General features: G+C 43.5%; 1 protein-coding gene across 2 annotated transcripts in view; it reads right to left on the bottom strand.

Annotated features, from left to right (window-relative positions):
- Nucleotides 1-2,812: 2,812 nt before the first annotated feature.
- CRK (CRK proto-oncogene, adaptor protein) overlaps nucleotides 2,813-13,899 on the bottom strand; it is a 33,561-nt gene continuing 22,474 nt past the window's right edge. The window contains exon 3 of one of the 2 annotated variants that reach the window (XM_056127147.1): nucleotides 2,813-5,426. In XM_056127147.1, the coding sequence (XP_055983122.1) occupies nucleotides 5,289-5,426 (138 nt within the window). In that variant the 3' untranslated portion in view covers nucleotides 2,813-5,288. The remainder of the gene's footprint in view (nucleotides 5,427-13,899) is intronic. The other variant, XM_056127148.1, reaches the window with a different exon arrangement.

The following is a 13,899-nucleotide window of genomic DNA, read 5'->3' as shown; positions in this document are numbered from 1 at the left end:
TAAGAAGAGACCTGCGCCAATGGCCAAGGACTCCAGGAAGCTCACCAGCATTACACAAAACACGAGTGAAGTCTTGTTGTTGCCAGCAATTAGTATCACTACATAGCCTTTATAGTACCAAATTCCTTTCCACACTGGAATTCTCTCCCAGCATATAGGGAAAAGGACCATGAACCTCAATTAATGAATGCATTTTCTAAGTTTCCTTATTGATACTCAGACTCTTAGTGAAGGCCCTTGCCCTACTTCTCTAACCTCGACCCAAAACAACAAACTCCATGAATTGTTTAGAGGAAACAAAGGGGCTTGAAACAAGACAATCTCCATGTGTCTAATACACACATCTGTTCTTCCCAATGCCTGAAAGCTACATTATCCCTAACCCACCCCACTGCATCTCAAGTGGGATAGAAACAATTAGCCCATGGGGATGGAGCAATAATACAGCAGGTAGTGCATTTCCTTGCATGCGGCCAACCTGGGTTTGATTCCCAGGATCCCATATGGTCCCCCGAGAACCTCCAGGAGTAATTCCTGAGTGCAGAGCCAGGAGTAACCCTTGCACAGCGCTGGGTGTTACCCAAAAAGCAAAGAAAAAAAAATGAGCCCAGGGGCTGGAGCAATAGCACAGCGGGTAGGGCATTTGCCTTGCACGCGGCTGACCTCAGTTCGATTCCCAGCATCCCATATGATCCCCTGAGCGCCACCAGGAGTAATTCCTGAGTGCATTGCCGGGTGTGACCCAGAAAGAAAAAAAAAAAAAAAGAAAAAAAATTAGCCCAGGATAGTTTACTGTTTACTTTTCATTTTGGGGCCATACCCAGTGGTGGTCAGGCGTGTTTTTGGCCATACCATTCAGTGCCAGGGATCAAACCTGGTTTGCCGCAAGCAAGATAAGGGCCCTAACCCCTGGACCATCTCTCTGGTCCCAACCTAGTCTACTTCTGAACTATGTGTTCTACCACTGAGAACATCCCTGGCTCTTGAACTGTTTCCTGATGGTTAGTTTTCCTTTGTTCTTTTTCTTCAGGAAATGAGAGGCTGCAGAGCTCCAACTTCCTAGTTTCCTCCGGTTAACATTAGGAGGACCATTTTCACATTTCTTTCTTTGGAGGGGATCTTTTTCTTAGTATCTGTAAGAAGAGTAGAATTTAATCTAAACAGGATCACAAAATTTAAGAGCTGGTTAATGAACCCTACATTCAACTATTACAGGATTTTAGCAGCTTGTTTTATTGATAAAAGTGGAAACAATTAAATTAGCTTATTAAATTTGTGTATGCCAAAGTTGGTTGACTCCTTTTAGAGTAATACTATTCACTCTGAGTCGATATGCTATATCCACTGTCCTCCCGTTGTTCATCGATTTGCTCGAGCAGGCCCAGTAACGTCTGCATCATGAGACTTGTTACTGTTTGGCATATTGAATACGTCACAGGTAGCTTGCCAGGCTCTGCCATGCGGGCGGGATACTCTCGGTAGCTTGCCGGGTTCTCCGAGAGGGGCAGAGGAATCGAACCCAGCTCGGCAGGGCTGGCTGCACGCAAGGCAAACGCCTTACCGCTGTGCTATCGTTCCAGCCCACTAACTAAACAAATTTTAGGTCCAAGTCAGCACTATGTAACTGGCAACAGAATTTTTTGTGGGTGTGGAGAGGACCAAACCTGGCTGTGCGCAGGGTTTACTCCTGGCTCTGTACTCAGGGATTCCTAATGGCCGTGCTTCAGAGGACTACATGGGGTGCTGAGAATCTAACCTGGGCCGGCTGCAAGGCAGGCAAGCACCCGAGTTTGATTCTTCCGCCCCTCTTGGAGAGCCCGGCAAGCTACTGAGAGTATCTTGCCCGCACGGCAAAGCCTGGCAAGTTCCCCGTGACGTATTCAATATGCCAAACACAGTAAAAATTGTCACAATGGAGACGGCACTGGGTCCGCTCAAGCAAATCGATGAACAACGGGAGGACAGTGACAGTGTGTACATGTATCTATAACATGCACTCTGAACACGTTAAACTTTTTTCATATTTTCTAAACTATCAAGCTAGAAAATGTGCTACTTAGGTTTAATAAATTATACTGGCTATGTCTGTCCCTAACACCCTAAAGCCCATTGTAGAACGTCCAAACTTGCTTTTTCCTTTTTTTTTTTTTTTGCTGCAATGTTCAGGGGTCACTCTGAAAGGCACAAAGTGACCCCAGGCCTTCTGCATACACAAGCCTGCACTCAGCACCCAGACATCAGAATTGCCTCTCTGGCCTGAAAGTTCAAACCTTGTTTGTATTCGAAAGCCCCTCCATAGTCTTATTTGAACCAACATGTAACCATTTCCAGTCAAGTTAGATATTTTTTCTTTTCTTTTTTCCCTTTTTAGAGTCATACTCAGGAATTACTCCTGGTGGTGCTGGGAGACCACATGGGATGCTGGGAATCGAACCTGGGCCAGACACCATGCAAGGCAAAAGCCCTCCCGGCTGTGCTATCGCCCCAGCCCAAGTTAGATATTTTCTAAGGATGATTTGTATCTATATCATTTAGAGTGATTTATATCCATGTCATTCAAGTCTTTCAATTATCTTATGATTGTTCTTCTATTCCTCTCAAATATTTCATGATTTCTAGAGACCCTTTAAAATGGTACCAATTGTTAATTAATCCCATCTTTATTTTTTGCCAAATACAACAGTGCTCAGGAGATCATGCAGTTCTGGGGCTTAAACTGAGGCGCTCTCATGAAAGCATGTGTTCCAGCCCTTTAAGCCATCTTGCCAAAGATTTAGCTCTTTTGCGAAAAATATTCAAAGATTTCTCTTGGAAAGATCACCAAGCCAAATATTTGGCCATATTTTTATTTACTACATATTCTATAAACATATACAATACATGCTACAAAAAAACATTTTTTTAAAATTTAACTGTCAAGAAAGTGTATAGTGTTATAATACAATGGCACATGTTCATATTTTATTTCAAATTGGTTTGCATTATCACCCATTCCAAACCATTAATAGTGAAATGTTACTTAAGGATAATTAAAAATTCTATCTGCATTATTAACAATAAACAATTCCAACAAATTAATAAGATTTAACCATGTCAAATATTAGTATCCAAAAAATGTGGGTTTTTTGCAGAAATGATTATATAAAATATAGCAGCCAATTTCAGTTTACTTTGCTCTGTGACAATGCACATATGCACTTATAAAGGCTTTGAGCATTTGCTTTTGGAAGATACTTGTAAGAAGTCCTTTTAATTTCTTAAGGTACAACAATGGCCATATTCAGCCAAATTCAACTCAACAATTCATGTAACGTAATGGCTTCAGACAACTGGTCACTGAGAAATTCTTCTGATTTAGGTAAAGTTGCATGTCGTAATAATATTACGTATGATGAAAAGAGACATTACAAAGTCAAAGGCAAAAGAAAATACAAACATTCAAATCAGTTGTGACAAGGATTTTCTACAAATATTTTAGATGTCATACTCTCAGGAGAACAAGATTCAATGTGTACTGAATTTTATAGTATTTATATTCAAACTGAACATCTAAGAGTAGTCAGCCGGAATTAGGTCTAGTATTGCAAATCTGTTCATTCAACATTACTGAGCACCCGCTATGTGCATAGCACTGTGATAACATTTTAAAAGTATAGTATTAATGTCTTTATCAAGCATTACCTTAATGTGAGGTAAAAAATATATAAATTAGTATCAATTCATTAGTTTGTTGTGGAAATGTACGTAGTTCTGTGCCAGCTGGCTTTTCTGTGCCAAATATTGAGCTTCTTCATGACCCTCACTCACCCACACCAACATCTGTATCTATATACCGATGATTACAGGCATGACGCTAATCACTGGGACACCATAATTTGGTAGATTTTTCAAATAATGTATGTAAGTGAAGCATTAATAATTAGAAATACACCTTACTTTTCTAAAATAAGGCCCAAAGCAAGATACAAGGTATTCTGTTAGTCATACAACACCACAGACCGGTAAGGGCCTTTCTAGACAGGGAACTAACGTTTTAAGTTTCATAGTGTAGTCTAAATGGCCTAGATCATTTTTGGTCTCAGAAGTCTATTTTTTTGGAGCACCTGACCCCATAAAACCATTCCATATTTAAAAGGGGTTTGTAAACTAAACCTGAAAGAGCCAAAAATTAAGGTAGTTTATAATATAATGTACGTCAAGCACTATCCTGGCCGATAATGTAATATATAATCACATAAGTAATTCATGATTGGATCAAATATTTTTCAAAGCACTCTCATCTCAAATCCATGTCATTTTATCTTGACTTTTATACAAGTTGCACATAAAGCAAAGGACAGAATTTGGCCCCACAACCTTCTATGGAATATCCTATGTAATTGGTCCATCCACTCCCAGTAGAAGCTAAGAATTCCAAAGAATCCCCTATTAGGATACTGGCACTCAGGAGAAATGGCCCCGCTGGATCCCGTTAGCCACGGGTCTGTGTAGATGCAGTAGCAGTGTGAACCTACTGCGACCCCGTGGGGGAAGGCAGAGAGCTGGAAGTTTTGCTGTCCACTCGGTGAATCCAATACTGCTTTTAAAGCTATGCACTGAATAAAGTGCTCTGCACATCCCACTTGTCATCTGGAATTAAAATAAAACACTCCTCTTAAGAGTTCACCTAAACCTTTTTTGGTAAAAAGAATGACAAGGGTTGAAACAATCCCAAGAAAAAAGTGTGAAGCATTGACTAGGAAGGTAGACAAATGCCTCTAGTAGTGTCCTCAGAAATCTCAGGATTTGAACTGTCAGAATGAATCACACAATGGTCGTGTTCTGTAAATGAAAAAGCAGTCCCACTGGGTACTAGCCACATGGTACATGGTTGCTTCATGGGGGAGGAAGGGAACATCTGTTGCCATTGACAGTATGATTTCAGAACAAAAACAAAACCACTGAATAAATCCGGCAAGCAGTGTGCAACATTACTCTCCTGCTCATCAGTTCCCACAGACTGAGCTGCACCACCTGAGAGGAAGGAGGTACACGGGTACACTCGGGTGTGGCTCTACCACCTAATATTGCCAATTCAGAAATGAATACACAAGCCCTCCAGTTTCGTACCCTAAACATGGTAAATGAGACTAGGGATGGAATAGTTCAGTCAGAAAAAGATCACAGGTAACAGAATACTTATATATAAACTAAACTGCTTTGACATCTGTAAGAAAATTGTATGGATGGCAATTTGGGGGGGGGGGGGGAGATTGTTCCCATCTGTCAGCCACACTGTTGAGCTATACTCAGCTGAAGTCCTCATCAGGATTCTGTTGATCCAGCAGACGGACATGTGTGAACGGGAAGTGACCTCGTTTGCCATTACACTCCCCTTCCCACTGACCACTCACATTAATCTTCGTAACCTTTACCAGTTCACCGACCTGCAGGAGGAGAATAAGGAGAGCACTTTATTCTCAGTTATAAATGCAAAATAAAAAAAATCCATTCTCAGGTTAGCATACCCAGCCCACATGATTACTCTAGGGCGGAGTTACAGAAATGACCGTTTGATGCCTCCCAAGCCCCAGCCACCAGAATTGATTACTTGTGGTTAATGCAGGCAGAGGGAAGAAGTGATTTTAGCAGTACAGAGAAATAGAGTACAAAAAAAAAAAAAAGAAAATGCTGTTTTTCAGAAGTCTCACTCGTTTCTGAATGAGCAATACCAATCAAAGCTAGAATTCCTTTTCTTTTTACCCAGGACCTTTAGATTCTTTCTGGTCCCAGGTTCCTTCCTGGCTTAGGGGAAAAAGCAAATTCCCTCTCCCCTCCCTAGTACAGAGCAGCAACACGACCCCCCAAGTCTACTCTCCTACATATATCCTCACCTGCTACTGCTTATAAAGGGTTCCCTCACAAGGCGGAAGTATAGGCCAAAACTCCAAATTCCATCAGTTTCCTGCAAATTCCCTTCCTTCTTCAGCAAACTCTACTTGGCTGATTACTACCTAAGAGACCCCGACCTCCTTTTCTGTATTGACAGAACTTTGCTGTTACCTCAATGCTCCGTGTTACCTATTTATTAATAAGGGGGCACCATATATCATATATTTGCTTCTGTTCTAAAAAGTTTCTTATTGTAGTATAAGATTTTTTTTCTTTTTGGTGTGTGTGTGTGTGTAGAGGGGACAGCAATGCTCAGGTGTTAACTTACAGCGCTGCACTCAGGAATTTGACCTGGCGGGGCTCAGGGAACCATATGGGATGCTGGGGATCGAACCCACATTGGCCACAAGTAAAGCAATTACTCTACCTGCTGTACTACTTTCGGGCCCTTCAAATAGACCTTTTTTTAGGGAGGGGGGTATTTTTGGCTTGTTTGGGGGCTACATTGGCAGTGCTCAGGGCATACTACTAACTCGGCTCTTCAGGATCACTCCTGACTGACTTAGGGGACAAAACAGGGTTCCAGGGGCCAAACCTGGGTCAGCCGCATGCAAGGCAAATAACCTATTCCCTGTACTATTGCTCAAGTCCCTCAAATAGACATTTATTTAACAATTTAGAATATAACTCTATCCTGCTATAAAACTTAAGACAAGGTGAGTCTAAGGAATTGCTTCATCATATGGTAAAACACTGAACAGTGACAAAGGCCCCAGATACCACTGAAATAATAACTTCATGTTTTGACTTAAACTATCAGCATCTGAAATGTGCATACAAAAAATAAAGAGAAAATTTTCATTTGATTTCACTGAAACTATTCACTGAATTTTTTCTTTTTTTTTTTGCTTTTTGGGTCACATCCGGTGATGCACAGGGGTTACTCCTGGCTCTGCACTCAACAATTACCCCTGGTGATGACCATATGAGATGCTGAAAACCGAACCAGGGTCGGCTGCGAGCAAGGCAAACATCCCACCCGCTGTGCTATCATCGCTCTAGCCCTTCTTTTGGAAAAAAGTTTTCTTCTTTCTTTTTGGGTCACACCCAGTGATGCTCAGAGGTTACTCCTGGCATTGCACTCAGAAATCACTCCTGGTGGGCTCGGAAGACCACATGTTATGTACTATCTCACTGTACTATCTACTTGCCTTGCAGGTGACAATGATGACATGTTCCATGTTTTACCCTGACTCAAATCTCTGGTATTGCCAGGTATAACCCGAAATATCCTCAATAAAACCAACCAACCCAACCAAAAAAAGCTTCTTTGTATTATTTTTACTCCCCCTGCAACTCTTCAGGCCTATTTCCAACTCCATGATCAGGGGGCCATGTGGTCGTACGAAAGGAATTATTTTCATCTTACAGATAAGAGAACTGATTACATGATATATCTGAGGGCACAGGGCCAGACAAGGCGAGGATTTGAGCCCAGATTATCTAGCTACAAACCCCATTTAGATCTGTCTACTATATGAAGAACACAGCAACCAGGGTCCGAGGGTTTTCTAAGAATGTCTGCAAGACCACAACTTTCGCCTTACACATATGAATCTACAATTGTAGATATAAAAGGAATGGCTTATGTTCAAAGGATGACATCTCACAAACGTCACTAAGGCAAAACTGGGAACGTCTACCAAGTTGTCCTTTATGCTGCTGGCATTCTTACAAATACAAGCAAAATTCTTACCAAGAGAACTTGGTTTGTTTATTCTGGCCACACAGTCCTCCGTAAAATACAGTTCTTTCTTCAGACAGAAACCGCACTAGCAAGTGTGTGCCTCTGCCTGTCAGGCAACAACTCACTAAGATTATTCCTGAAGGCCAAACCAGGGAGGGTGATGAGGATACTAAGATTTCAAACTTGGCCTACATACTACTTCAAAGACAAAGAGAAAACAAAAAACAAAAACAATCCTTGTGCCAGAAATGTTACAACCTTAAGACATAAAGGGATGAGTACAGTAATAACTATAGTTCTAAATTTTGACAGGATTTCAAAATTCAAGTAAGGACAAACACTTGCTTTTTTGGGTTTGTTTTTGGGCCACACCCAGTGCTGTTCAGGGATTACTCTTGATGGTGTTCACAGGACCATATGTGGAGCCAAGGCTTGAACCCTGGCTGCTGTGTGCAAGGCAAACATCCTACCTGCTGTACTATGGCTCTGGCCCCTTAAAGAGTTCAGTTTTCAATGATCTAAGATTTGAGTGGTTTTGACTAACAGGGATAGTTGAGTCACAAAAGCTTAATGGTAATTGCAGGTACTTCCAATAAAAAGGGGAGAGCCCCCCAAGATATTGATCACATGCCAAGTGCACGCTTTGCATCAAGGAGACCTGAGTTCAATCCCTGGTACCACCGGTGAGTACTGCCAGGTATGGCCCCCGAAAGACAAAAATTTAATAAAATAAAAGGGGATCTGGGGATGGCCCAGTGAATGACAAAAGTGTCTTGCAAGTAAGGAATCAAGAGTTAAATCCTGGTACTGCCTTTGGGTCTCAAGTACAGTCCCAGCAATTTCTGGCAGACCACAGAAGGTGCTCAGGGCTTCCTCCTGCCTCTGTGTTTAGGGACCACTCGCTGGTGGGGTTCAGGTGACCATATGAGATGCTGGGGATTGAACTCAGTTGGCTGCAAGCAAGGCTTATGCTCTACCTGTTGTACTATCACTCTGGTCCGTATTCTGACATCTCATTGCAAAGAACAGAGCTCAATGGTAACTAATCCAACAGTTCAGACACTGGAGGCAAGTCCTTTTGTTTCTTTATAGGTGATTTCTGATCAACTATTTGAATACTTTTACGATATGCCAAATACAGTAACAAGAAGTCTCAAAATGGAGATGTTACAGGGCCCGCTCGAGCAAATCGATGAACAACAGGAGGACAGTGACAGTGACAGTGACTTTGGAGTACTAACTATGAACTGTAATTACGTAGCCCAGAGATCCCCAACTACCTTTCTTTGTTACATCCGGAGTGCTTCAGTAATATTTCATAGTTCTCTAGGCAAAAAAAAAAAATACCAAATGGGCTGGTGCGACAGTATCAGTAATAGTACCATTCTCAACAGAGGATAGGGAACTTGCCTTGCACATGGCCAATCTAGGTTTGATCTCTGGCACTGCAGAGATCAGTGAGTGCACAGCCCGTGAGTACTGCTAGATGTGGCCCAAAATAAAACAACCAAAAAATTCCTAACAGTTCCATTTACTATGTTTAAACAAATTATTTATAATCTAATAGCAGGAGGTGAGAAACAGCATAATTACAAGGAAACGAAGATTGTGGAGCTCATTGGTACAATACATGCTTTTCAGTTATAAGACCCTGGGTTCTATTTATTTGTTTGCTTATTTATGTACTGCTGAAGATTGTACCTGGAGCAAGAGTTCTACTGCTGAGCTATATCCCTGGCCTAAATATTTTGAGTGATAAAACTTCCAGCTCTAGTGCTTGGGCTTCTCTGAGCAGTGTTTGGGGGGCCATGCCATGTCATCCAGAACTTCCACATACACAGCTAGTGCTTGGCCCTTTAGGTGCTTTCTCCCTGACACAAATACTTATTTTTGTTTTGGGGGGATACACTCGACAGTGATTTGGGTTACTTTTGCCTCTGTGCTTGGCAATAAAGTGCTGGGAGTCAAAAGAGCTCTGCCAGGTTCTCAGAGACAGAGAAACAGAGATTAAGCTCTGCGCCTTTCATTACCACATCCTGGTTAGATTTCCTGGCACCACATATGGCCTCCCAATGTCACTCCTGAGTACCAGTGGGTGTGGCTCAAAACCCCAAAGCACAAAAGTCAAAATAAATCCAGTCTCTTTCACACAAAGCATGCTCTTAGCCTATTAAATTATCCCTCCCTAAAGGCCGACATGCGGCCGACACTGGTTTCGATCCCTGGTAGCCCATTATGTTCTCCCAAGCACTGCCAGGAGTGAACCCTGAACACAGAGGCAGGAAGAAGTGGGAATCACTAGGTGTGGCCCAAAAATGTGTGTGTGCGTGGGGGGAGGGGAGAGTCAAAACAGAATGAGAGAACGAGGAAAAGTTGTTACTATTCTCAATAAATTATGTGAAATATATAGCAACAATCTTAAGAAAATGAAAAAATGTAGGACCAGAGAGCACAACTGGCTATCTCTGAAACTTCGTACACAGGATAACAAGCTTTAATCCCCAGTACAGTATGGAGCACAGCAGGGAGTGAGCAGAGCTAGGAGTAACCTCTAACACTTGGTATGCCTCAAGACCAAATGAGGGGGGACACAATTGGGGATGAATCAGGAGAAACAAAAAACTGAGGACAAGGATGTAGGATGGAGATCAGGGTAGAGCACTTGTTTGTGTGAGGTCCTAAATTCAATCCCTGGAACCAGAACCCAAAAATCTCTAATGTGACTGTTCTACAGCGAGGTAAGATAATGCAGCAAGTACGGCACCTGTCTTGCACAGAAGCCAACCTAGGTTCAATGCCCAGTACCACATACCGTTCCCTGGCCCCTACCAGGAGGGATCTCTGAGCCCAGAGCCATGAACCGTAAGTTTTTGGTTTTTTTCTCTTTTGAGTCACAGCCGGCGATGCACAGGGGTTAGTCCTGGCTCTGCACTCAGGAATCACTCCTGGCGGTGCTCGGGGGACCATACGGGATGCTGGGAATTGAACCCGGGCCGGTCGTGTGCAAGGCAAATGCCCTCCCCGCTGTGCTATCGCTCCAGCCCCTGAACAGTAAGTTCTGAACACTGCCAAGATCAAGAGAGGAAAAAGTAAAGGTGAGGGGTTGAGTGAGAGTACAGCGGGTAGGACAATTGTCTTTCATATGGCAGACCAGGTTTGCTCCCTCGCACCCCAAGTTCTACGAGGAATGATCCTTGGTGCTCAGGTAGGAGTCCCTGAGCTCTACCAGGTGTGGCCAAAAACGAGAAAAGTAATTATGTTCTAGATAGTCCACAGAGGCTTCAAAACTTTCAATACTTATAAGTTATAATATTTCTCATTATTTTAGTTTCCAGTGAGTCAGGAAACAAAAATCTCAAGATAAAAATTTTAAATCTGGGTCAGATAAAATACTGTTTAAGGGAATTAGATCAAAGATTAAAAATATATAAAGGTATCTGTTTCAGCATGAGTCTTTTAGTTTTTTTTTTTTTTTCTTTTTGGGTTACACCCAGCTATGCACAGGAGTTACTCCTGGTGGTGCTCAGGGGACCATGTGAGATGTTGGGACTCGAACCCGGGCCGGCCGTGTGCAAGGCAAATGCCCTACCCGCTGTGCTATCGCTCCAGCCCCGTTTCAGCATTAGTCTTTTAAAATCACTTAGCATATCTGCAATTTAAAATCTTTCTTGCTTTAGGAGCTCCAGGATGGAACAGATGGTGTCTGTCTTTCAGTTAAATTCCTGTAGAAAACAGCTGACCGACCCACAGACCCAGTCAACACCCCATCTTTGTTTCCTTTTAGAATTAATTCCTTCTTTCCACAGTCTTCATCTCTTCTAGAGAAATCTGGTGGGTGGGAAAAGGGTAAAAATTATTATCTTATGTTCTAGTGATTCTGCTAACAACAATTATACCACACAGGGAATAAGGAAAACCCGGTCATTCTTAAACTGGTTTGTTTTGTTTGGGGGGAAAAGGGGTCATACCTGATGGTGTTCAGGGGTTACTCGTTAGTGCCTGGGGGAACACGGTGACAAGAATTGAACCAGGACCTCCCACACACACACCTCTCACATACAAAATACGCGTTCGGCCCATTATCTGATACCTTGAGCACTGTTTTTAAAACCAGGGACCACCAGACTGCCAGGAATAATCCTTGAGCAGATCCAGGAATAAGCCCTGAGCAGCAATAGGTGTGGTTCAAAATTCAAAATAAATGAATTAAAATAGGGACCAGGGGCCAGAGAGACAGTATACATTGAATAGGGTGTGTGCCAACCCATGTTCAATTCCCAGCACCCCATATGGTCCCCCGATTCTGCCTGGAGTGATCCTTAACTGCAGAGCCAGGAGTAAAAACTCTGAGCACCTCTAGGTGTGTGCCTAAAACAACAAAAACAAAAACAGGGGGCTGGAGCGATAGTACAGTGGGTAGGGCTGTGTTTGCCTTGCACGCAGCTGACCTAGATTCAATCCCCAGCATTTCATAAGGTTCCCCAAGCACCGTCAGGAGTAAGTCCTGAATGCAGAGCCAGAAGTAACACCTGTGCATTGCCAGGTGTAACCCAAAAGCAAAAACAATGGGGGGGGGGGGCAGAGGGGTAGTACAGGGGTTAGACAGTTGCCTTGCATGTAAAAGACCCTGATTTGAATCTCTGAAGCTACATATGGTCAGTGTCAGGGGCCACTCCTGATCAGAGCCAGGAACATATCCCAAGCATTTGGGTGTATCCCAATGTCACTAAAGTAAGGAGGTACAGAGAGAAAACAGGGGACAAAGGGCTTGCCTGGCATGTCTGACCCTGGTTCCACACCCAGTACTGCATATAGATCCCAGAGTACAACCAGAGGTCACTCCTGAGCAGAGCCAAAAAATTCCTGTGCACTTCCAGGGTGTGGGCCCGAATCTCAAGCCCCCCACGCCAAATTAACAATTTAGGGGCTAGAGAAAGCACAGGAGTTGAGGTACTTGCCTTGCATGTGGCAGACCCTGGTAAAGGACACATCTTGCATGTGGGATGCCATGAGTTCAAGCCAAACCAAACAAAAACAAAGGTGCTTTGGTTCAAGCAAAAGAGGGAACCTAGGGGCCGGAGCGACAGTACACTGGGTAAGGTGTTTGCCTTGCACGCTGCTGACCTGGCCTTGGTTCAGTCCCCGGCAACCCATATGGTTCCCCCAGCACCGCCAGGAGTAATTCCTGAGTGCAGAGTCAGGAGTAACTCCAGAGCGTCAATGGGTATGACCCACTAAGCAAAAAAAAAAAAAAAAAGAGGGACCCTAGTTGTGTTACATCCACAACTCACCAGGTATTTCCTGGGAGACCAGGAAAAGCAGTCTCAGGACTTCTAGTAACATTTTCACTCCATGATTCTGCCCAATTATAAGATGTAGCACTGCAGCACTGTCCTGTAGTACTGTCCTCCCGCTGTTCATCAATTTGCTCGAGCAGGCCCAGTAATGTCTCCATTGTGAGACTTGTTACTGTGTTTGGCATATCAAATATGCCATGAGGAGCTTGCCAGGCTCTGCCATGCGGGTGGGATACTCTTGGTAGCTTGCCGGGCTCTACGAGAGGGGCGGAGGAATCGAACTCGGGTCGACCGGGTTGGCCGCGTGCAAGGCAAATGCCCTATCCTCTGTGCTATCACTCCAGCCCATAAGATGTAATGATTAAAATTTATCAATTTCAAGTTGATAAGAATGTTAAAACTCCACACAAAGTACGTAGAACCAAAGAAACAGTATTCATTCAGCACCCCAGTTTGATCCCTGGCACTCTGTGAGGACTTCTGGGAGTGACTCCCATCCCCCTGAAATTAAGAGTCTCAAAGTCTTGTTTCTGGACCACACATAGTGATAAACAAGGATCTTAGGGTGTAATACAAGGACAATTTAAGCCTTCTGGGAAGTAAATATATGCTCTTGCCCTCTGAGCTCCATTTCGTAGACTCTTGTTTTGGGGCCATACCTGGCCCAGCTTAGGGTTTACTCCTGACTCTGTGCTCAGAGATCCCTCCTAGCAGGGCTTGGGAGGCCATGCACGGTGCCAGGAACCAAAACCAGGTAGGCGCATGCAAAGCTAGCACCCTAGCCTGTTCTATCTGTTCTATCTCTCCAGCCCCCAAAGCTCCATCTTTTTGTTTGGTTTCGACCTACACCCAGCAGGGCTACTTCAGGGCTACTCTCAATAAGGTACTCAGGTCATGTCCAGCAAGGCCTGAGGATCAATGCCATGTCCAGGGTCAAACCTGAAGCTCCTTCATGCGGAGCATGTGCTCTAGCCCTCTGACCCA

This window comes from Sorex fumeus, unplaced genomic scaffold (assembly GCF_029834395.1).
Source record: "Sorex fumeus unplaced genomic scaffold, SorFum_2.1 ptg000063l, whole genome shotgun sequence".
NCBI lineage: Eukaryota > Metazoa > Chordata > Mammalia > Eulipotyphla > Soricidae > Sorex > Sorex fumeus.
The sequence above is the reverse complement of the archived record's forward strand: the minus strand, read 5'-3'. Positions and strand labels throughout refer to the sequence as shown.